This window comes from Rosa chinensis, chromosome 4, assembly GCF_002994745.2.
Source record: "Rosa chinensis cultivar Old Blush chromosome 4, RchiOBHm-V2, whole genome shotgun sequence".
Taxonomy (NCBI): domain Eukaryota; kingdom Viridiplantae; phylum Streptophyta; class Magnoliopsida; order Rosales; family Rosaceae; genus Rosa; species Rosa chinensis.
Window position 1 is genome coordinate 32,493,278 of NC_037091.1, and position 25,920 is coordinate 32,519,197.

Here is a 25,920-nt window from a genome sequence, read left to right on the forward strand (position 1 = left end):
GGCATAGAGTCTGCTACGTTCTAAAGATCGAGAATTCTTCGCACTTCAATTTCGGACTGTGCGGTTCGGGGATCAAGATGAGACAAAGTGGGGACAGACCACGACAATTCCTGTCGTTCCTGTTGAACATTATTGTTCATATCTCCCCCTAATGACTGGAAGACTGTCTCATCAAAGTGACAATCTGCAAATCTAGCGGTAAATAGATCGCCTGTCAAGGGTTCTAAGTAGCGGATAATGGTTGGAGAGTCATATCCAACATAAATGCCTAATCGTCTTTGAGGACCCATTTTGGTGCGCTGTGGCGGTGCAATTGGCACATAAACTGTACACCCAAATATGCGTAAGTGTGAGACATGAAGCTCATATCCAGTAACCATCTGGGATGCAGAAAAGGGTTGAGTGGCAGTAGGCCTCAGACGAATGAGCACAGCTGCATGCACTATTGCATAGCCCCAAGTAGAAACAGGGAGATTGGTGCGCATAACCAATACTCTAGCGACCATTTGAAGTCTTTTAATGGCAGCTTCTGCGAGACCATTTTGGGTGTGAACATGAGGAACAGGGTGTTCAACCTCAATCCCAATGGACATGCAATAGTCATCAAACATTTTTGATGTAAACTCTCCAGCATTGTCAAGACAAATTGACTTAATGGGATGATCAAGGTGGTGAACCCTTAATTTAATGATTTGTGCTAGGAGTTTAGCAAATGCAGCATTTATTGTGGACAATAGCATGACATGTGACCATCGTATCGATGCATCAACCAACACCATAAAATATCTAAATGGTTCGCAAGTTGGTTGAATAGGTCCACAAATATCACCTTGGATTCTTTGTAAGAATGGAATATTTTCTTTAGTGTCCTTTGCATAGGATGGTCTTGATCCTAATTTTGCTAAAGAGCAGGCTTTGCAAAATGAAATATGGGCTTTAGAAGCAACCAGGGAAGTACCCGGTTGAGCCACGAAGTCACAATTGACTGTAGAAGTAGAAAAAGGAACCAAGGAGGTATTGGTGGCGTCAATACCACTTTTTGGCCACAGGGGGTAGGCGACGCCAGCCCTACCTTGGATCGAATTTTGGTTCTGACTTCTTTTCGTTTGAAAAATGGATGTCCGTGTGAAGTCTTTAATATACGGATCATCATATCAAGACCTGGGTGTCCCAAACGGTCATGCCAAAACCTATATGTGTCAGAATCCCATAAGTCATCTCTCATGACATGGTTGGATTCAATAATTCAAATAGTGGTTGCATACAACCCACTAGAGTGACACATAAGTTTCTCTAATACTCGTTTATGTCCGTAGTCATTAGAGGTGATGCAAAGGAACTCTTGTCCATTCTCACAATGTGTTTCCACATGAAAACCATTGGCTCTTATATCTTTAAAACTCAATAGAGTTCTTCCAGCCCTAGGAGCATATAGAGCTTCAGTGACATTAATACTTGTGCCATTTGGCAACATAAATTGAGCTGGTCCTCGACCATGAATCAATTGTGATGGTCCAGCCATTGTAGTCACAGAAGATCGACTAGGCGTCATCCATAGAAATAGTTGCCTATGTCCCAATATAGTATGTGTGGTGCCACTATCAACAAGGCATTCCAACTCTCCAGGAAACATACTGAAAAATAATAAAGTTCGGAATTAAAACATGTCCATGACATCGAATAATAATACGATACTTTATTAATAAAGATAGCCAATGATTACATCAAAGGTCCCAAAAAGTCTAATCCAAAATAAAATCAAACTAAGACACATTGTAGTCACTCTATCCGTTTGATAACTCCAATCAAATATGACCAGGAAAGTAGAGAGAGATGTTGGTGGAGCGAGGCTCTCTTAAGTACCATTAATCTCAATGACTTTCCTAGACATCATATTTCATTAGGTGCACCACATAAGAAAGAGTTTAATACAATTGTCATTTATTGACTAAGGCTTATTGCCATTACAAAAATTCTTGGAAAATAAAAGGACTATTCTAATCAAAGTCTGCAGCATCCTTGTGCACTTCATCTTCAGCTTTGAAGTCCTCTATGGTGAGATTGACATCTTCACCATCTTCTTCTTCTTCTTCTGCAAGGTACACTTCTTGCTCCCTCAGGTCCCTGTATGCCCTGTATCTTGAACCTAGTTGCTCACTTGCCTTGTCCATATGGCGTCGCATCAAGATAATTGCTTGAGCATGCTTCGTAGGTGTTCGCATGAACACACGATCCGGGTTAGGTGCCTGGATTATGGGTAATATTCCCTTTGAAGTGAGGTGGTTCTCAACATCGGTTACCCAACTGTGGTAATCCGAGCCTGTTGAGTCAAGCATGTGAAAGTCGAGTATAGGTTCATTCGACATCCTGAAAATAAGAAGAGAAGATATATTAGTTTCGGAGCTAAACTTCCACGAAAACTAAAATAATAAGATTTCTGAGCTATGCTACCAAGAAAAAAATTTCCAAGAATCTCTTTTGGATTAGACCAAACAATAATGTTTTAATATGGTCACAATTTGATGCTTACGGACGCTCTTAGTCCGAGCATTATGAACACTCTTAGTTCTTTAATCGTGAATCCCCACAATTCCGCTTTATTAAATAATCGAACCCATGTTCGTATATTGAAAATCCTGCAGAAAATAAAGGAATTTAAAAGACAAGAAAGCAGGAACTTTAATCTTTAAAACTTGTTGAAATTCGGAGCAGATTCGCTTCTGAATAGCTCCCACTTCAAATGGTGTACAGATCTCAAAATGACTCCAATAGGGCTGAAATTTGGAGGTCAGATAGAAGAGGCAGAGATGAACAACTTTGATGAAGGAATGATTTTGATCTGAGGTCCTTATCAAGACGTTTCTGGGCGTGCAAACAGGATGATCTGCACAGGAATGAGTGTGCTGCTGTGCTGCAGGGGCAGCAGGCGTGCAACGATGCTGCAGGGGCAGTAAGAGATACACGGGTGCTCAAGGGCTGCAGGAGCAGTGCAAGGTATGGCTAGCAAGGGCTAGGAGCTTGCGGCAGTTTTTGGTGAAAGAAATTTCAGGTGTTAGGGTTTTTTTTCCTGACTAGGGCTTGGGTTAGAGTATCGTGCTGATAACGTGTTGTAGAGAATTGGAAAAAATGTATTATATTCATCTCACCATGAGGTTTATATAGGGTTACATCATGTATACAAAAGGCAATACATAATAGCTATATTAATCAATTACACATTACAAGTATGTCAATCGCATACTACAAGTATGTCAATCACATACATTACGAGTCTGTCAATCGCATACATTAAGTAATACCTATTGCATGAATAGTCATTATCATTCACAACAAAAAGTTCAAATAGTACTCATGTATTCTTTTAGCATCACATGTTTTGTTGTCATGGTGACCAAAGTGCCTCAGCATCAAACAAGTTATTTGTCATCAAAATAGAAAGCAGATGATACATTTGCACTTCAGATCAGAAATACCAAGTTCAATATATATTATGAATCCAGGAGATCATTGGCTTCCATAGTCACTTGAGGGATTTTAATAAACTTCGGAAGGAGCCCAAGAATCATAGGCATAACAAAAAAGGGAAAAAATGACTGTAAATTCCTAATCAGATGAGATGAAAGAATGCATACTTACGTTGGTATCCCCACTATATCCTTTAAAGCACCTGCTCCAAGTTGCATACCTATATACTGCATGGCCATACCAGAAGCTATACCAGACCCCAGCCCAATAACTATACAACTTTTAATGTAGGTATCCACCTAGAATGTCAAATATGAATCTTCCTTCAATTAGTTCCTACATATACCAAGCATACAAATATCATCAAAGTAAGACATAAATATATAAATATAACTACTGCCAGCTCTATGATTTCAATTTTCATGTTCCTTCTAGCTAATCTAGTGAGCTATAGTTCAACTACTCCAGCCAAAATGATAAGACCTCCAAATTCCACTAGAAGCCATATGAATTGTGGTCCCATCATATGTGTTCTATTCCACAACCATAAAATGTGGGAATGCTAAAATATATGTTATGGCTAGACTCATAAAATGTACTCGTAAAAATCAGCATATCTTCATATCAAAGAAATCAAATATAGCAGTTAGAAACTGTACCAACACCAAGGTATTAGTTTAGTAGTGCCAAGTCAGTTACCTAGTGCCTTTTAGACATGAGGAACATAGAAGGATGACATATATATATATATATATATATATATATATATATATGCAAATAAATTAAGAATGCACAAGAGGTTAAAAAAAGGTTCTTTTCTAAACATATGCAAATAAATACCAAAGGAAAGCAGAGGTGCTTGGTGATTATAGGAACTGTAAAGTATCTGAAATTCAGTTATCGGATCCGATACGCAAGAGCACAGTTTTTTTAATGAGAAGATCTTACAAGCATGTGAGTTTCATTTTGAAATTCTTGAGGCATATTTTCCTTGTCAATAGTAATATAAAAAATTTGAGACATAAACAGAGTTAATTTCTCAAGTTCATTCAAGTACCTACCAAGAAGTGAACAATCCAAATTCTAGCAAATTCAAAATTTTACCATGACGATGACGAGTAATGCTATAAGAATATGTGCCTTCAGCTATTTCAGTGTATAAATTAGCCTCCCTGGCAACACGTCTTGCACAATCAACCCAGTTCCAAATGTTACTATACAAAAGTAGGACGAAGAATATATATGGCCAGATTTTGCATGGAAATGTAAGAAACAGCTAGTGCATCCTAACCTGCTCCACTAACACCAGATTTTGAGTCGATAAAAGTATTGTTAGATTGAATGAGATTAGCTTGCAAAGAAAGTCCATTAAGAAAACCAGGATGTTGTGATTGACTAATATGGGTAATCAAAACAAGCTCTATGTGCCTAACCATACCATTCTTCATACTCAGATATATCATTTGTATTATACTTATAACATAAAAGATGGTTTTTTTTTAACTTTATAACTCACTGGACTACCTAAAAAGTAGTCTTGCTGTTCACTTTTCACATTACTTAAAAGAAAAACTCGCTCGAATAAGAATCCTAGTCTTTAACCAGAGCCATGCAAAAGGTACCAATGACAATGAATATGTACCCTAAATGGATGATTCAATGACAAAGTAAGAAGATAATGAAAACAAATTTGAACCTAAACCAAACGCAAGAAAAAAGTTCCACCCGTCTGCTTGAGAGTTTCAGTCATGGTCTTCAGAGGTTGCACCTAGAATCCTAACGACTTGGTGTTGAAGTCCGCCTCTACACTTTTAACCCCTAAAGGAAAATCCCATTAAGCATTAGATAATTGCTATTGATGAGAGGCAAAACAGCATAAAATTCTAGTATAATCTAGTAGCTCAAAAGTCTCACCATCAACAACTTGTAGCATTTTCTTGACAGCCTTAACACAAACCCTCACATTTCATATCTACCATGTACTCTGTCTGTTACCGACCAAAATCAACAGTTCAGATTTTTAGCAAGATCAACATACCCTTAATTTTCATAACTAAAAAACGCCAGCATAGATAATTGTTTCCTCTAAAATAAACATCAAATCTACTCCAGCCTAGGAAACTCATATCCTAATCAAAATTTCTCAATAGGAACAAATGCAATCAATATAGTTAAACCAAAAGAAAGTAAATTCTTGAAGGTTGGAAGTTACCAATAGCTCTGGCAATACAACATCATTCTGCAGTTGAAAAATAATAAAATTTGCAGAATCAGTAAAGAAAAGTTAAGTACTTGAAGATTTACAATAGAAACCATCAAAGAAATTTAAGTAAATCGACAAATCAGATTAAACCCATCAAAGAATGAATAGAAAACAAAGAAGGGTGTGAGAATTGCAGTGAGACCTAAAAGGAGGGCTTCCGTTCCGATGTGGGAGCTTTCATGTGGAGAGCTGAGGGAGAGTGGGTAAGGCTTGTAGTGAGGAACAGAAGATTTGGGTTTGGGGAGGAGGAGGAGGAGAGAAAGGAAAGCTTTGGAGTTTAGGGAATCGGAAAGATTGAGAGGAAGAAGAGGAAGAAAAGGCATTGGCGGCCGGTAATAGGTCTAGAGGCAGCTATGGCACTAGCCACGGACCTCAGAAATGCCATTTTAGCTTGTTTTGTATTTGGTTTTCGAAATTGGAAAGATCGAAATAGTGACAATATAGGCTTTGTTTTCGATTTCGAGTTCGCGAACTCGCTTCTCGCAATCGTAAGGCGGCAGACGCGTCGGAAATTAGATCTATTAGTGAGAAAGAAGTGAAACCTAAAATCATAATCGAGTCACTGAAGGTGGTAGATCGGAGAGAGATTGTCGCCGGAGAAAGCATCTTTGGTTGACTGCTCGAAGAAGTCTTGGACCGCCTCCGGGTTTATGTTACTGCACTTCGTTTCTCCAATCCTAGATTGAAACCTTGAGCGACATCTTGGGGATTTGAAAATTGAAAATTTGAGGATTTGAAATTTGGGGATCTAGACGGAGTGTGGTGGAGATTTGAAAAATTGAAACCCTAGAAAGCTGAGGGAAATATTTGAAATTTGGGGATGCAGACGTTGTATAGTGGGGATTTGAAAATTGAAACCCTGGAAAGCTGAGGAAAAGAGTGAGGGTTTGGGAGAGTGAGGCTTTGGCAGTGGGTTTTGGTTCTAGGGAGACGTTGTCGAGAGACTGAGGAGCATTGGGTTTTGGTTTTGGGACTGTGTCGAGAGAGAGTGAGGAGCTTTGAGTTTTTTGTTATTTTTTTGCCCAAGTGTTAGGGTTACAAGCCGGGCCTATATCAATTTGGACAAGGTCTGACACAACAGAATTTTATAAAAATGTGGTCTGAATGCAGCCATTTTAAATTTGGGGTTTGTCTCCTATCAATTTGATTTTCCTCTTTGGAGAGTTGGAGAAAGATGATGGTGGGAAATCTCCCTCCTTCTTGTCAAACATATTGATTAGACCACATTTTTTTTATTTTTCGTCGTATGATCAACACATGTAGGAGGGAAATTTGGGGTCAGAGAAGGGGTTTGGCACCACAGAGACGGTGGGAAATTTGCCACTCAATTTTTTTAGGGTCATACAACAGTTTTATCCTTAAACGTCTTCTGAACTAGTTCATAATTCCATATCAGACGACGGATTTTATAAAAACGACGTACAAAAAAATAAAAATCAATCAGACGATAGAAAACTACGATGCGTTGTCTGAGAGGTGTCGTCTGATTCAATTTTTGTAGTAGTGATTGTGCTCTAAATTAATAGCAAACAAGTTCAAAATCATACAAACCCTAAAATTACAAATTTGAGATGCAGTTTATAAATTTCACAACCCCAAAATTGAAATCAACAAAAAACCCCCAAATTTGACAACCCCCAAATTGAAATTACTAACAAACCCTAAACCCAATTCGATTTCTACCCCAATCCCCAAATCCATGTTATCTAGAAAATCAAATATACACAAAAATTGATTTGAATTCGAAACCCTAATCCCATATCCAAATCAACCCCGAAACCCTAACAAACTTGTAAAGTACCGTTCGTACCTAGCTCAAAGAGGGAGTAGTGAGCTTCAAGAACCTCCAACGCTTCAATTGAGGGAGACGACTACAAAGTTTCGATTGAGATGTGGATGGATGAGTGAGAGAGATGGCTGAGAGTTTGATGGCTGAGGGCTGAGTGATGAGAGAGAGGTCAGGACTTCGGATCTAGAGAGAGAGGGGTGAGATCATCGGGGACAACGATTTTGGGAGAGAGAGGTGATGAAGGCTCAGGTTTTTGGGAAAGAGTTTGGGCTGAGGGCGGGCTCGAGTGTTTTGGGAGGGCAAAAGTAGAGGGAAGTTTTAATTTTTAATTTTGTCTAAGTGTTGAGATGTATATAAGTCAACTAGGGTAGAATAAATTATAACCCTAAAAACAGACAACATAAATTAAAGACTAATTGTATGTAACAATATCACACAACAAACAACAAAAGATGTTGTCTGAACTGAAAATATTAGACAACATAAAAATATGGTGATTGTCTGATCATTAATTGCACAATAACACTGTGAAAAGAGTTGTCTAACTAAATTTATTCAGACGACATCAAATTTCAACCATTGTTTAAATAACTTCGTACGAAACAACATCATCATTTATTATGTTGTCTGAAACTACCTATTTGGACAGCAATCTGAAAATCTATTGTCCCTTAAAGAAATGCAGACAACATCACACCTATTTTATAGTAACTGTTGTATGATTGAATCATACACAATAGAATAATTCTTGCTGTCGTCTGAATTTTTCAGACGACAGAAAATATGTGCGTAGTTGTTTGATGCGTGTCGTCTGATTCAAATATTGGCATAGTACTGTTAGTCCTTAGTCCTCGATCAATCCTCATCCAAATCTTTACCTATACAATTTGAGCTTTGAATCCCATAATCACATCATCCACTAATGTCTGATTGATTAGACAGCTAGACTTTTTTTCTTTTAATTCTTTTCTTTTCTCCTAATCTCATAACCTCCGACCGCCTATTTTCAGTTAGATCACAGATGATGAAACCAGAGATGAGGCTGAGGAGGACGAATGAAAAATAAACAAGAACGAGTTAACTTTTCCGCAAGTCCTTTTCTACCACAGAACAAAATGAATTACTGGATGAGATCCTCGTAATTGAGATCCTTTTTTGGTTTAAGAGTGTAGTTATATATATGTTTTGACAATGATCTCTGCATGAAGCAAAGCTTAAACTCTTCTTAATTAGTATTGTCAAGCCAAGATAAATAGATTCAGATTTTAAACCTCACCGTTAATTTCAATACAAGAAGCAGTTTGGATATTCCCGTGTTTATATTATCGCATTATTTCCTTAATTTAATTATACCCTATGACTTCATACGCATAGACACATGATCAATCACAGAATATCTAACTAACAACAAATATCTACTGACATGAGGCATGTCCAAGTCCCCAAACTATCCTCTATCCATATCCATGCACGTATGGGTTCATATCCTTAGAGTGAGTGTACCAGCATATGTACATGTTGAACTCTTTGTAGTTGAGATTTACTTATGATTTTTCTACTCTAGTTTAACTTATGATGTACATCAACAAATTATTTGACAAAACAGATCGAGCTGATTATGTTCATAGACTTGAACGGTCACTAGAACTGAACCAGAGATGTATATAGCTTAGCCATTTCTATAGTTCGGGGTGACAAAGTACATAGCTTAACCACATTCATGTACGCTCACGTATATCAGAGATTTTTTTTGCTTTTCCAATTTTTTCCACAAAGAAAATTAATGCTTTAATTTCCTCTTTGTGTTGGGTTGTAATATTATGATTCTTTCCTGGTTTCTTTAGCAAAGACTTTGTCTCAGCTTTACTAGCTAGGAATCCGATTGGATCTGGGAAAGAAATTATCTATATAAGGAGGTCTTGGGCTCTGTATTCCTCTCTCAAAGCACTTTGTGATTGAAACTTTGATCGGTACTTAGCTAATTGAGATTAATCAAGACGAGATTTTCAAATATGTCGCAAGAAGGCAACAAGTGGACGATGGCTGGAGACAACAAGAAAGACCATTCTCATGAAGACCGTTCCTGTGAAGGCCGTTCATGTCCACCAGCTCCAAAAAAGAGCCAACCTTCTCCAAGATACAATGACTCTTTTGGCAAACAAAACTTGAACACGAATTTCAACCAAGAAGCTCGAAGGAGTAGTTAGAGGATATGGTACTAGGAAATAACAATTGATTTGTTGTGCTTTGATCTATTGATCGCTTTATGTTTAAATGTTTCTCTAGCTATATTTTATGTAATAATGACGGGTTTACGTTTAGTAATGGAAGAATTTACTATATCTTAATACAGAAAGCTAGCTTTTGTTAGAATGCGTGAGTTAATTTTAACAATGCTTGGTTTTTAGTTTTGAGAAACTTGTGTTTCAATTTAGAATTGTCAATCACGCATAGACGAGCTGAAGCTAAGAAAAGGAGATTCAGAAGATTATTCTTTCCCATTTTCTTTGGATCTTGGGGGATTTCGATCTTTCCTATTTTCACTTGCATGGAGCACCATTTATTTTGCCGATCGAGGCAATAATGCTTCTTGCTAGGCTTTCTGCAAGGGAAAACAAACAAATATTCTTTACCATATATTCTGTAGACAGTCAAGTTAAATTTCTCCTCGATCGACAGGAAACGTTCATTTGATCGATAAAATGTTCTGGGATCACATACTCATCCAAAGAATTAATGCTTGACCTATCAAAGCTGCTTCACATACTGTACTGCATAATCCTTCAACTAGTCTACTTTCAAGTTGCACCTCTAACACCAGACCCTGACTTTACTTATCCACACTGACCCAAACACCTAGTGCAAAATTTCAATTATCCTTTTCGGAAGACGGTACATATCTCCAAGGAATCCTAGGCTAATGGCATACGGTGACTACAAGAAAAGCTTGAACAAGCCAAACATTGAAAGAGCAAAAACGCAAGAAAACAGACCATTTTCCAGTATCCTTCCACGAGAAGCTGAGATTTCGGTTTCCCTGGAGCGTACATATCTTCCAGCCAGTTGGCTCTGCAAAACACACACAACAACATCAACACAGTGATAATCAAGAACAACATATATGTAGAAGAAGACCCAATAATACCTGGCCCGCCGCATTCTTAACGAAAGTGGGTTCCTCAGAGAAAATGTGATGCTCTAAAACCTTGCCACATCCGGAACACCATCTAAAAAACAATCAAACAATTACAATTGCAAACAACAATAAAGCAATCAAGTTTAATGGAGATAGAGAAAGAAAAAGGGTGAGTGAGACTAGTCACAGTCTACCAGCATCGCTGGTTTCTTCAACTAAGACAAACAAGGGCAACACCAATTTGGTTGGTTGTGTTGGAGAGTAAAGATCCCACATTGGAAAAGTGATAAATAAAATATAACTTATAAGTGGGTGGATCTCACCCAATTGTATCGAGGCCTTGTCATGGGCCCGAATTTGGGTTTCTTATATTGCCATCGGAAAATTCCGATTGGATTGTTACCAAGTGCCCGATGTGGGCCTTGGATTGTTATATTGGCCAAGTCTCCGATATGAGACTTGTGTCCCAATTTCCAATGTGGGAATTGGATAGTTTAATTATTTCACGTGCAAACCTAGAGCTAGGTTGCACGTGAGGGGGCGTGTTGGAGAGTAAAAATCCCACATTGGAAAAGTGATAAATAAAATATAACTTATAAGTGGATGGATCTCACCCAATTGTATCGAGGCCTTTTGTGATTAAAACCCAACATCTATCGGGTGGTTAAGTTGGGACAGTATCGGTACAATGGTGGGCCACGGGCCACGCTTGTCGCTGTTTAACAGGTTGCCCACAAAATTTGAAGTGAAACAAAGTCGAACCCAACAGAGACAACAGTTTGGTTGTTTTGGGTTGTTCTTGTACTCGGTATTCCGTCGGACTTCAGAGACTCTTGTCTTTACAAGGTTTAGTGGGAGAATGGGTTTTTTACTTTTTACTATCCCACGATTCAGGGAAAACTGTGCGGTTTATAATTTAGCTCTGGGTTTGGTAAATTGTCTCGCTCTGGTAAAGGGGTTTCGGTAATTCGGAAACTATTTTGTGTCCTTTTTTCCGTTCCATAGCTATTGCTTCCATTTTGAAGGGGGGAACCAATTTCTTGCCTGCGGCAAAATAAATGTCCCATAAATGTTTACGTTTTGTTATTTCTGTAATAAGATTTTTTTTGAAAGAGAGGACGTCATATTTCATTGAGAAGTACTAATTGTTACAAAATAAATTTCTGTAATAAGATTGTCATTATTAATAGAAAAATACTTAAATGCACGTTTATACTTTAATGCACAATCTTCTAAATACGTTTGTCATTATAAATGTACTTAGTGATTAAGATCATTCAATTGTCACGCACTTTTTCAATTTATAGATGATTTCATTAAGAGTTTTAAATATTATAATTTATAAATATTTTGGACAATTCATGTTGCGGTGAAACTTGTAACACCAAATGAGCGCTTGAGCTTTAGGACTTGGGGTTTTCATATCCAATAATTTAGGGTGTCTCCACCCTCTGTGGTGAGTTTTCCCTAAGCTTTGTCTCAGATATGAGGCTTTATGTCTCATTTTCATATCGTCTTCTTTGCTCTAGGCCAATTCTTCTCCAAATTAATGCCTATATTTACTTTCACTTCTCTCATCCTCAGATCCACCTCTCTGTTCTATCCCATCTTTTTCTCTTTTTTCCCCAATTCCCTCACACTCATTCTCGACCTGGGTATATACACCTAATTCTACACTTAGGAATAGCTGTCGAACCGGTACTCCACCGATGTTTGTTGACGTCACCAGACCAGTGGAGTTGTGTTGCTCGGTGATCTCCAGGCCACCACCACGATTGTCGTTTTTATGTCCTTTGGTACCTTTGTCCTTCTTGTGCAGACTGTTCGAGTATGGAGAATGATGGTGGACAATATTTAGAGTATCTACTAGCCAATATTGATGAGCCAGCAGATCTAATATTCCCAAGTAGCTTCACCACCGCAAACCTCTTTTATACTGTCCTATATTTTTAGTCGCGAAACTTTATCCTACCAGAAGCTCCCCAGCTCTTTCTATATAGGTCATAACGTTAAACAACAATTAGCCATCACATCCCCAAAAACCCCCAGAACACAGGTGATCAGGAAGAGCTTACAGATTTATTGACTTACAGACACTTAAGAGACTAATCAGTTTGTAGTAGATGGACTCTATAATAGGACATATTAATTGAAAACATCAATCAGTTAGAAATCAAAGCTAACTAAAGTTTTGTCCAACTTGTACAGATCTATATGTAGCTGCTCAAAAAACAAAATGAAATACTGAACGGAATCCTTGTAATTGAGATTGATTTCTGGTTTAAGCTTGTGGTTCTATTTTTTGTCGATGATTTAGCATGCAGCAAAAGCTCAGAATCTTCCAAGTATTCTAGTGCGAAGCCAAAATCACGTACTAAATCAAACTTTGGAAATACAAACTCTGCTATACCACCGGTATGTCTCAACCTTTTTGACATCAAGTTTGTAACAATTAACTACATACATGTTGCCATCTTGAGTTAGAAACTAGTCCTTAGTCCTTAGTCTTCGATCAATCCTCATCCAATTCTTTACCAATACAATTTGAGCTTTGAATCCCATAATCACATCATCCACTAATGACTAATTGATTAGACAAGACAGCTAGACTTTTTTTATTTTCTTTTCTTTTCTCCTAATCTCATAACCCCGCGCCGGGCCGCCTATTTTCAGTTGGATCTCAGAGAATGAAACCAGAGATAAGGGTGAGGAGGACGAATGAAAAATAAACAAGAGCGAGTTAACTTTTCCGCAAGTCCTTTTTTCTACCATAGAACAAAATGAATTACTGGATAAGATCCTTGTAATTGAGATCGTTTTTTGGTTTAAGATCGAGTGTAGTTATATATATATTTTTTTTTTTTTTTTTTTTTTTGACAATGATCTCTGCATGGAGCAAAGCTTAAACTCTTCTTAGTATTGCACTACTATTGTGAAGCCAAGATGAATATTAGATTCACATTTTAAACCTCACCATTAATTTCAATACAACAAATTTGGATCTTCACGTGTTTATTTATCGCATATATTATTTCTTTAATAATACCCTATGACTTCATACGCATAGACACATGATCAATCACAGAATATCTAACTAACAACAAATCTCTAGAGACAAGAGGCATGTCCAAGTCCCCAAACTATCCTCTATCCATATCCATGCACGTATGGGTTCATATCCTTAGAGTGAGTGTAACAGCATATGTACGTGTTGAACTCTTTGTAGTTGAGATTAGCTTATGATTTTTCTACTTTAGTTACTTAATTTATGATGTACGTCAGCAAATTATTTGACATAACAGATCGAGCTGATTATGTTCATAGACTATTGTTTAATGAACGCTCACTAGAACTGAACCAGAGATGTAATTAAATAGCTTAGCCATTTCTATAGTTCGACTTCGGGATAACAAAGTACATAGCTTAACCACATTCATGTGCGCCTGCTCACTTATGTCAGAGATTTTTTTTTTTTTTTTTTTCCAATTTTTTCCACAAAGAAAATGCTTTTCCTTTTTGTGTTGGTTGTAATATTATTCTTTCCTGGTTTCTTTGTCAAAGACTTTGTCTCAGCTTTATTAGCTAGGAATCCGTTTGGATCTGGGAAAGAAATTATCTATATAAGGAGGGTCTTGGCCGGGCTCTGTATTCCTCACAATTTATTCTCAAAGTCGTGATTGAAACTTTGATTGGTACTTTGCTAATTGAGATTAATCAAGACGAGATTTTCAAATATGTCGCAAGAAGGCAACAAGTGGACGATGGCTGGAGACAACAAGAAAGACCATTCTCATGAAAACCGCTCCTGTGAAGGTCGTTCGTGTCCACCAGCTCCAAAAAAGAGCCAACCTTCTCCAAGGTACAATGACTCTTTTGGCGGACAAAACTTGAACACGAATTTCAACCAAGAAGCTCGAAGGAGTAGTTAGAGGATATGTTACTAGGAAATAACAATTTGATTTGTTGTGCTTTGAGTTTGATCTATTGATCGCTTTATGTTTAATGTTTCTCTAGCTAGCTATATTTTATGTAATAATGACCGGTTTATGTTTAGTGATGGAAGAATTTACTATATCTTAATACAGAATTTTTTTGTTAGAATGCATGAGTTAATTATAACAATGCTTGGTTATTGGTTTTGAGAAACTTGCGTTTCAATTTACACTTGTCAATCACACAGAGACGAGCTGAAGCTAAGAAAAGGAGATTCAGAAGATTTCTTTCCCATTTTCTTTGGATCTTGGGGGATTTCTTTCCTATATATTTTCACTTGCATGGAACACCGTTTATTTTGCCGAAGCAATAATGCTTCTTGCTAGGTTTTCTGCAAGGGAAAACAAACAAACATTATATGGTAATATTCTGTAGACAGTTAAGTTAAATTTCTCCTCGATCAACAAGAAACATTTATAGTGTTCTGGGATCACATACTCGTCCATAGAATTAATAGAAAATTACACACAAATGATCTTTTGAAACTTTAATTAGTCACAAAGCCACCTTATATTTTTTTGTCTTCATAAGGCCACCTAATGCTTCAATTTTTTCTCCAGTTGACAAATTTGCCCTTCCACCTTATCTAAACGAGATGAAATAATAAGCACCATTCTGCTCCACATATTCTCTCTCCCTTATATTTTTTTGTCTTCATAAGGCCACCTAATGCTTCAATTTTTTCTCCAGTTGACAAATTTGCCCTTCCACCTTATCTAAACGAGATGAAATAATAAGCACCATTCTGCTCCACATATTCTCTCTCTCTCTCTCTCTCTCTCTCTCTCTCTCTCTCTCTCTCTCTCTCTCTCTCTCTCTCTCTCTCTCTCTCTCTCTCTCTCTCTCTCTCTCTCTCTCTCCCTCCCTCCCTCCCTCCCTCCCTCCCTCTCTCTCTCTCTCTCTCTCTCTCCCTCTCTCTCTCTCTCTCTCTCTCTCTCTCCCTCTCTCTCTCTCTCTCTCTCTCTCTCTCTCTCCCTCCCTCCCTCCCTCCCTCTCTCTCTCTCTCCCTCCCTCCCTCTCTCTCTCTCTCTCTCTCTCTCTCCCCTTCAGTTCTTCACAAACCCACACGACACCGTTGCCTCTCTCTCTCCCCTTCACAAACCCACACGACGCCATTGCAGACCTTAGACCTCACAAGCTCACCGGCAAAACATCTGATCGTCGACGGCAAGCAGTTCGAGCCTAGCCGGAAACATCTGGTTCTCCACAAGCAGTTAAACCTTCGGATCTTGGATCGTGGGTGTAGTGGATTGAGCTCGGATTGAGGTCGGGAGATCCGTTGTTCCGGTTAACGGTGAGAACGAGGTCTGTTGTACTCGTGGTCGAACGCCAAAGCGTAGCGCAACCGTAGTCGAGAAGCTTCAGCGAGCTGAGGTCGTGGATCCGGACGATGACCTTCGACGACCAAAAGCCTGGAACCTCCGATCTCCACTCTGTAACTTGATTCGGTGAATTCTGGCACTGTTATCCTTGATCTCGTATTAACAAATCATCAGATTAGTCATGTTGTGATTGAAATTGTTCCCTTTTGATTGAAATTGTTCCAGTTTGAAATTGTTTCGTAATTGTAGGACAGAATGAGAATTGTTGAAGTTTCTGTTAAGAAGGATTGTCATTTTGTTCTGGTATAGATGGATGAATGTGATGATTACTTTATCAAGTTCTTGAGTTGTGTTTGTTTGAAGTTGAAATCAGAGTAATTTGATTCAAGTAGTGGACATTTTCAATTTATATTTGTTTGATGTTTCATAGTAGCTTTTGTATTGGCTAGGAACAAATTTCTTAGTCATTGTGAGTAGCGTTATTAGTCTTAATTTAAGGGATTAGCTTTTGTGTTACTTGGTAGTAGATTTTGTTATTGGTGAGAATAGATTTTGTTGTTTGTTTGAGTAGCTTTTGACGTTATTGAGAGTAACTTTTGTTGTTGATTAGAGTATCTTTTGTTGGTGGTGATCGTAGTTTTTGTTGTTGGTAAGAGTAGTTTTTTGTGTTGATAAGAGTAGTTTAAGTAGTTGGTGAGAGTCGATTTTGTTATTTGTGAGAGCAGCTTTCTGATGTTGGTGATAATAACTTTTGTTGTTGGTAAGCGTAGCTTTTATTCTTGGTAAGAGTATATTTTGTTGTTGATGAAAGTAGCTTTTAATGTTGATGACAATACCTTTTCTTACCTCGTCGAAACTCTCACTGGAGTAGTTTTTGTTGTTGTTAAGAGTATCTTTTGTGGTTGGTGAGAGTAGCTTATACTGTTGATGACAGTAGCTTTTCTTACCTCGCTGGAAATCTCACTGGAGTAGCTTTTGTTACTGGTAGGAGTAACTTTTGGTGTTGGTGACAGTAGATTTTATTATCTTGCCGAAGGCTGTCGAAATTCTCAGGAGTAGCTTTTGTTGCCGATGACAGTAGCTTCTGGAGGTCGCCGGAAATCTCAACAGAATAGCTTTTGTTGTTAGTGACAGTACCTTTCGTTGCCAGTGATAGTAGCTTTTGTGACTTCACCGGAGGTTGCCGGAAATCTCATCAAAGTAGCTTTTGTTGCTAGCCACAGTAGCTTTTGGTGTTAGTGACAGTAGCTTTTGTGGTCGCCGGAGTTCGCCGGAAGTTGGCCGGAGACCAGTCGGAGTTCGCCGGAGGTTGGCCGGAGACCCGCCGGAGTTGACTTGAGACCCCGCCGGAGGAGAGAGAAAATGATTATTGACTTTTTACTGTAGTGGCATTTTTGTAAATATGTTGATTTTTATATCTAAAATATAACATCTTTTTTAATTAAGTGGCCTTATGAGGGAAAAAACTAGTTGGTGGCCTTATGACTAAAAAACATTCCGAGATGCACTTATATGTATTAATATGGGTTAATTTAATGCTTGACCAATCAAAGCTGCTAATTCGTGAAACTCTATCATCTTGAATTCTTTATATAAAGAATGCCAAGTTTTGTTCAAAAAGACCTCACTAGCTGGCGATAATGAAATTCTTGAGATCTATTTCATTCATCATTCTGAAGAACTATTTCAACACTAATGATGAAATGATTCAGTAACGAATTTAAAGCTAGCAAACAAAGGCATATATAAAAAGAGAAGGCCAAAATGTCAACATTACACACGGATATATAATCCGGTTTCATCAAGTTGATGAGATCGATCAAGTCCTGCAACACATGGGAATAGTAAAGAGACACACCAAGAAAATCATTCACGTGAGTTTGTGATGTGAGAAATCTAGGCTCATCATCCACCAATTGGCTGAGAATGACTGATCAACAAGCCTTGGAATCAACTCCTAATATTGATCTTGCTATCAATTATATTTACTTCCTCCCAAAGAATTTCACAAAACTTCATCCAAATAACAATCGAACTCTGGCAGTAAATCAAAGTTCACAAAGCCTTCCTTCACAGTTCTTTGATTGATTGCTGTCCAGGGATCATGGAAACCTTTGAGGATGTTTCCTCGCCTATATTTTCAGAGAATGCATGCAACATGTCTGCTGACTGCTGAGCATTGAGCATGACTATATGGCATACTCACCTTTAGCTCCTCCAACTCATGGTACTCAAGCTTTTTAAGCAGACTTTTATGGAGTGTCCAGACCCAGGAAATCTGGGATTTAGCTGTAAAGGCCAAGTCTTTCTTTGTCAAAATTTCTTGTTTTAAGCCTGTTTCAGGCCTCCTCCATGTAACCAAAAAAGAATAAAAAATTAAAAAATTGTATGCAGGAAACTAAAAGACTTTTACTGGCTGGTGTACGTAACTGTGATTTCCTGCACCACTTTTCAACAGGCATATATATCACATACAGATGATGTGAAGTCACTAGATTTTCACAAAACTTCTTTGTTCTGTTTTTTAAAGGGGACAAGCTGGCCTTACCATTTTGATACTAGTAGAAGTAATTCAATGTTTTGATTCTTTGTTCACTGTGTCTTTGAGACTGCAAGAGAGTTGTACTGTTGATGTGTTTAGTTCAGCATTCACAGCCACTGATGCTTCTCAGCACTAAAAATCCACATGTCGAGTATGACAATGTAACTCATATTCAGTGTGCATGAAAATTATATGATATAACATAATGCAACAGAACTGAGAATTTGTAGAGACCTATTTTAGCTGCGAATTCCATCCACACATCAAATGCGGATTGCCTTGGCTTAATTTACTCTAGCCTATAACAACCTCTTTGTGTACTTGCACATCAACTTCCCGTTATCAGTATTGTAATTAATAAATGGTAAAAATAGGAATACAAATTTAAGACCATATTATACTAAAACAAAATCTATGACATTATTACAATGAATATCTAGCTTCTTTGCAATCAAACCACTATAGAGACTATTGTGTGATTCTTTCCGCATAAATCTCACTTTTTTTTAAAGTTCGGAAGTAAAAGCCTTACTGGGTAAGTCTTAGCTTAGAAGCCTAGATATATACCAGAAAAAGATATCTGCTGTACCAGGCTGCAAGGGTAAGTCATTCGCGCCTTCAAAAGTGTCAATACGTCTGTCGTAAGTTTACATCATTGAGCACGCTTTAGCATATGTCTGCAGTCAATTAAAAGCTAGAATTTATTAGATGAATGAATCAGAAGACAAACCTCAATATATAATAAGAGCCAAATGTCATTAGCAACAGTAAATGGTGAGCAGATCCAATACTATGTGGGACAATCCATACACTGCGTTTCCATAAGGCCTTCTTTCCTGCAACTCCAGATATTTCACATCTGATAATATCACATACAACTCAGTACATGGCATTTTAGAGTATATAAAAAAGCCAACAAGTCGTCAGCTCCAAACATATAGCCATTTACATGCATGGGTTTCCCTAATTAAAGTCTACTTTGCTGATTAACTACTCAAAAGAGACGTCCCCCAGTGCGTATCGGTATAGCTTACCAAAGTAGAGGCTCCCCAGTGCACAGGCCTTAGAAACCTCTCGGCAGAGATTGCAATTAAAATTTGAATGGATTCATAGATTGGACAGTATCTACAATTAAAACCAAAGCACACAACTGTTGACAGAAAACTGTAAACTTCACTTAGATCGAAGATGCAAATTGAAAAACTTCGACCAATCAAAAAGCTGAAAGATTAGAATTAACAAATTTTCAGAGGTTCTGCATGATGTCAAATAAAAGCTTAATATCATCCTCATTTTTGCAATTCTCAATCATGGACCACAACCAAACATTATGGGACATTAATCATTTGGCATTCACAGATTCCAGCATTTTATCATTCAGCTCCTTCAAGTCTTACACTAAAGTGTTAAGGAAACATAGGAACTAAACAAAAGCAAATGAGACTCCCCCAGAATTTGTCCCAGAAGCATCAACATGTTGCACACCAATAAGTGTCAAAGCAACTAATTTGAAGTTTTGAACTAAGAAAATGTGAATGTATGTCACTTGTGAAAAAGAAGCAACACAATTAAAAAAAAAAAAACAATGTGACTGCTATAAATAATTTTGAGAAAACAGATACATATAATTTTCAAAAAAAAAATGATATATATACATATAATTTAGATGCAAGAGGTGAAACAAAATAATTTGCAATATCACGACGAAGTGCACAGCTAGCGCAATTTAGAGAACTTACCTCTAGCCATTGTTGTTCAAGTCTGGACAGATTAGCCACATCATTTCACACCTCTGTAAAACGCTTGAGTAAAATAAACACATCAATAAACAACATAAAGGCAAATTTGTTACCACAATCTAATTATATAATTACCATTAACCATCCATCATCTCAACATCAGGTCCGTTTGCTCCATCGTCGGATGAACTAATTGCTGCTATCAGATCATCAATTTTAAGAGAAGATCCTCGAACCATACTTTGAAACATGATTTTGGAGTAACTATCTGCAAATGCACGTGCCCGGTTGGACTTGCCAAGGTAATGTAAATCTGCCCTCTCAAGCTTCCCATCCACAATGGTCAATCCTCCGTCACCAATAGCAAAACGAAGAAGATATGGTGACTGCAATGTTCCCAACTTCTGTATCAAGTCCAAACCTAAGCAACCAAATACAACGGGAGGATTATCAGATGTAGTCACTTTTCCATCACGTTGCAGCTCCAAAACTATCTGCTGATGGCTTGGGACCTTTCCTTCATTGTTTGTGTCAACAACATATTTACTACAGTTCTGATCCTTCCAAACCAAGGCCAAGGGTGTTATACCGGGTTGATAATGTGCATGTTTATTATAAAACATTAGACCATCCTTTACGTAAGGTACCGCTCCGGTATATGCTGTGTGTAGGGCAGTGAGATCACAGGTATACCGAGGAACCAAGCTGAATCTATACCTATGATAATATGATGGAGGGTCGCAAACCCGGGTCTCGGCTAGCTTAGACTTTAACCAAAAAAACCTAAACTCAGCCGTGCAATCATACAAAGAGTAATCTCTCCAGCACAACATGTCAATGACATAATAAGTCTGGTCCATCTCGTGAAATATACAGTCTAGTATAGAACAGGAAGGTTGTGCTTTGGTCCTGCAGCAACCATCGGATAAAGCAGACGGGAAACGATGAAGAACGGTGCCGTTTCGTCTCCTACTGACGGTGGTTCCGCCGTATGAAACAACCAGGCAGCGTTCCCCGGCTGGCCTGGCTAATACAAACCAGTCTTGGGGCAAGCGACGAGGGACGTCGATCATCCACTCGGGAAGCATGAGCTGCTTTTGAAACCACTTTCGACCCTCTAGGCCTCCTTTGAGAATCTTAGAAGCGACCTCGGAGGCAAGGTGCAAGTCGGAGTAGTACTCCGTCGAGGAGGCTCCGGGTTCTAGAGGGAGGGAGAGGAGTGCGGAGGATACACGGCGGGCGTGGAGCTGAGAATCACGGCTTTGCTCTTGACGCTTCAGAGAAAGATCTCTGCGCCTTTGCTGGTCTGAGAGCAGTGGCCTCTTGAACGGACGGCGAAGGAGATCGGAAGAAGGTGACATCTTGCGGCGGAATGGGCTAAGTTACCTATTTGCTGGTCTTTCGCACCATTAATATAGACGTAAATAAAAAACCATTCCTTTGTTCTAATCCAACAAGGATTGGAAGCACTTTCCTAAACGAAAACCTATTCCATTACTAAAAGGATCATACCGTATTCCTAAAGGATTATGATCGATTAGGGTTTTTCTTTTAAAGTTTTTTTTTATTTTTTTATTTATTTATTTTTTATTTTGTTCGATCGGTTTTCTTTTAAAGACAAACTACCAGTAATTTTTTTTTTTTTTTTTCTGAAAGATATAATGCAAGACAAAGCGGTAGATGAACGTACATAATTTTGTTTTGGTAAACTACACTAGCACTCTAGCAGAGTAGCAGGGTCTATCCATTGTGTGTGCGGACAGAAGTTAATTATCATTACCACGTTTTTCTACTTTTTATATTTTTATTCTTTTGTTTTTTATTTTACAATTTATTCTATCCCTATTGATTAATTTTTTATATTTTGGACAACAATGTAACTCCCCACCCCACCCCACTCTTGATGTCAGTAGGATTTGAACTCATGACCTCCACGGTGTTGGTTAGGCTAGCTAGCTAACCAACAAGCCAAGGCTCACCGACCCTTATTGATTAATTATATTTCATAGTTTTTTAATATATGGGTTAAACATTTCAACAAAAAAAAGGGTTAAATTGGTAAATAAAATTCAGTTTTGGAGAGTAACATCTCTTCTTTTAGTAATATTATAGATTAACAGATATTAAATTTTAAGATTTATGTTAAATTATGTAGAAAAGTATATTTCTAAGATTCTTATTAAATCAGTTGCAAAAGCAACACGTATGTATATGATGAAATGCTATTTGTTACCGCAGGGGCTTTGTTCTGATCTTCATCAGCTTTGTACGTGCTCAATTTTGGTGCGGTGATACTTACACCAAAAAGAAAATACATTGGCAATCCTGGGAGAGATTGTGTATCCCAAAGAATGAAGGTGGTACGGGATTTAAAGATCTACATTTGTTCAATTTGGCGATGTTAGCCAAGCAAGGTTGGAGGCTACTTCGAAATCCAACATCTCTTATTGCTCAGGTATACAAAGCCTTTTATTTTCCAATTGGGATGTAGAGTTAGGGCCGCAACCTTCCTTCCCTTGGAGAAGCATGCATCCTTAAGGCACGTGAAGTTTTACAAGTGGGAAACAGAGCTGATAGTAGAATTTGGGAACACATGGCTCCCTGCTGACCGCTATGCTCTTAAACCTTGGTCGAGTTCGCCTGTACAAGGTTCAGTTTTTGTATCAGAGCTTATTCATCGAGGGACTGCTACACTAAATGAGGCGTTGATCAATGAACTTTTTTCTCCTGTAGAAGCAAGTTTAATCAGTTTGAGTACCAGATTGCCTCGGGACAAGCTTGCACGGCATTCAAATAAGAAGGGCCTGACAACCAATTCTGCTTATTTTGTAGCCCGTGACATAGCTATGAACCAAGTTGTACACCGGCCTCCAACTGATGCATTTCAACAGCTCTGGATATGAAACTCAGCTGCGATTTTTTATAATGGAAAATGTGTATCTATGGATTATATACCCTTCTCCATTTCCTGCCGTACAATATTCCCTCAATTCAACTCAATTCAGGACCAACAAGGTACCAATATTTTTGGGGTGTGTATTACAAAGGAGTCCTTGTCGAAAAATCATGAAGAAAAAAATGATGCCAATAAGACCATTGTGCAACACAACAATATTCAAGCACATATAAGAAAGTATATATCAACATGCCGTTTTCATTGTTCTTCGACTAACGGAGGTTGAGAATCAAATCAAACATCAAGTGGAATTGAACACAGATTTTCAAATAATGACATGTACCTGCAACTGGAGCCTCTTCCCAGCCAACATTATCTTGTCCTTCATCTTCGAAGTTTTGAGTCATGACTTCATGCTAACCTGACAACTCTTTGCTGCTTCTTCTTCTTGTATTTTTATTAAAGGCAGCGTAATAAGCTTTGAAATACTCATCCTATAGCACAATGAAGAAACAAATGAGTGATGTTTTATACCTAATTGAAGAAGAATATGAGTGACATTCTTTCTCCTTCTTGTTATTATTATTATTATCATTATTTTTTGTGAAGGGGTGGGGAAGGTGTAACATCAAGGCAGAAAAGAAACTTGCATCTACATCTTTGACTCTATTACTCTTTCTAAATTTCAATTGTGAAGTTCACACAATACACATATATATTATTGTATAGATAGTAAACTCAGAAAATGAGAAGACGAAGAACATTCGAGGAATCTAAGATTAAATCATATCCCTTGAGCTAGCTAACTCAAACATGCAATCCAAAATTTCAAACATGCAAAACTTTGCAATTCAGATACAACCTTAAACCTAATAAAATTCTCAACAATCTGATACTCATGGTGATGAAATTTTACACAAAACCCTTAATCGAATAATCTCAAAGGGTCAAACCCAACAACATACTTTGACCGCAAATTTTACATAAAGAAGTTACCTTTTACCTTTGAAGATTGAAACTTTGAAGGTGAAACGGAAATTCTGAAATTGGGAACAGACTAAAATCGACAGAAGGGTTAAGTTCAAATCAAGAGAACGGGTTTTGGATGATGCCTAGGAATCAAGTCAGTTTTGTAATTATAAAACCAATGGATTTCTAATTTAACTATCCTGAAAACCCAATTGACCAAGACATCGATCCCTTCCTCCTCTCTAGACTTTCCTTCAACAAATCTTCTTCTTTTTCTGATTGGTGGCGAAATGTCCCTTCCCTCCTTCTCCCTCTTTGTCTCTCACTCCGTGCAAGTCGAGCAAAAGCTCTCTCTCACAGAGGAAGTCGAAGCAAAACAAACAAAACGAAGTGGTGCATAACAACAAAGAAGCAATCTGAGCAAGGCCAGTCCTGAGTAGGGATGGAAATGGGGCGGGTTGGGGATGGGGATCACAATACCATCCCCATCCCCGGGGTCATTTTCTACCCCCATCCCCGCCCCAATCCCCAATAAAAATATGTTGGGGATTCCCCATCCCCATCCCCATTGGGGACTAAGCCTCCAAACCCGCCCCAAATCCCCAATAAGAATTTAATAAATAAAATAATTTTTTCTCATATTGTCTTTTTAAAATCTAAATCTACAACAAATAAATTTAAAATATGATTAAATTCATAAATCATAATTCAGTTAGTGCAAAAGTCAAAACACCATTAAAGTAAAACTGAAGCTATTAAAGTAAAGTTGTAAATGTATATATTTGTGATTTATATTATAAAAAATAAATTAATATATATATATATAAGTTAAATATATGTATATATTATTGGGGCGGGTTTGGGAATGGGGATCACAATATCATCCCCGCCCCATCCCCAATCTTAGATAGCGGGGATTGGGGATCCCCATCCCCATTCCCCATTTGTCCCCGAATTCTCCCCCCATTAGGGGCGGGTATCCAATGGAGCTCCGCCCCGCTGGGGATTTTTGCCATCCCTAGTCCTGAGATTCTAATAGCCTGAGGCGAAGAATTAAAATGTGGCCTCCCGTATATGTGTATGTGTGTGTGTATTTGCTCCAAATAACAATAAAAAATCATGTATTTTGAATAAAAGTAAATATGAAATTAATAACAAAACAAAAGTATATGAATTTTTATTCCCTACATAAATTTCTAAATTAAACTAGTTAGTCATGTAGAAAAAGGAAAGGAAAAGTTTTTTTTTTTTTTTTTGAAAGGAAAAAGGAAAAGTTTATATGGAAAAGGAAGAAGAAAAAAAAAATGGTGGGCTGGGTCACGGGGTCCAAGAAAAATAAACTTAAGAGACTGAATAAAAAAGAGAGAAGTGAAAACAAGACTGGGAATTGGGGTTTCGAACCTTGGTGAGGAAGATGCAAACTGAATTCAGTTCCGCTGGAACAACATGCAATTTGTTGTTTGTAAAGGCATACAAACACTATGCCAAAAAGGCCTTCAGACGACACACTTCAGACGATATTAGTTTTGTTTTATGTCGTCTGAGTTTTTCAGACGACATAATTTTTTTTTCTGTCGTCTGAATATACACTAAAACCATACTGGTTTAATTTGGAAAAATGGTGAGCATTCAGACAACACATTTGTGTAGTTGTAGAAGGTGGTGATTTCCTATCTCAAATTTGGATAAATGGTGAGCATTCAGACAACACATTTATGTAGTTGTAGAAGGTGGTGATTTCCTATCTCAAATTTGGAGGGATATCCAAAAGTTGATGAATTCTTTTCCCTCTCAAATAGCCATATG

At 37.8% G+C, this 25,920-nt stretch overlaps 1 protein-coding gene and 2 long non-coding RNA genes across 3 annotated transcripts; 1 reads left to right on the top strand and 2 right to left on the bottom strand.

The window, feature by feature from the left end:
* The first annotated feature begins 14,901 nt into the window (after positions 1 to 14,901).
* On the top strand, positions 14,902 to 18,392 carry LOC121052490. Its single transcript, XR_005809249.1, has 2 exons — positions 14,902 to 15,007; positions 18,068 to 18,392. It is a non-coding gene; the product is annotated as an uncharacterized LOC121052490 (long non-coding RNA).
* Positions 18,393 to 20,386: 1,994 nt separating this feature from the next.
* LOC112199133 (snurportin-1) lies at positions 20,387 to 21,610 on the bottom strand. Its single transcript, XM_024340183.1, has one exon. The coding sequence runs from the start codon at positions 21,608 to 21,610 to the stop codon at positions 20,387 to 20,389; it is 1,224 nt and encodes a 407-aa protein (XP_024195951.1).
* Positions 21,611 to 22,497: 887 nt separating this feature from the next.
* LOC121052520 lies at positions 22,498 to 24,500 on the bottom strand. Its single transcript, XR_005809328.1, has 3 exons — positions 24,149 to 24,500; positions 23,489 to 23,639; positions 22,498 to 22,889 (listed from the first exon to the last, which is right to left on the bottom strand). It is a non-coding gene; the product is annotated as an uncharacterized LOC121052520 (long non-coding RNA).
* Between the last annotated feature and the right edge of the window lie 1,420 nt (positions 24,501 to 25,920).

What these genes read in the sequence shown, in the direction of transcription:
- LOC112199133 (XM_024340183.1), bottom strand. Translation starts at nt 21,610, where the DNA reads ATGTCACCTTCTTCCGATCTCCTTCGCCGTCCGTTCAAGAGGCCACTG.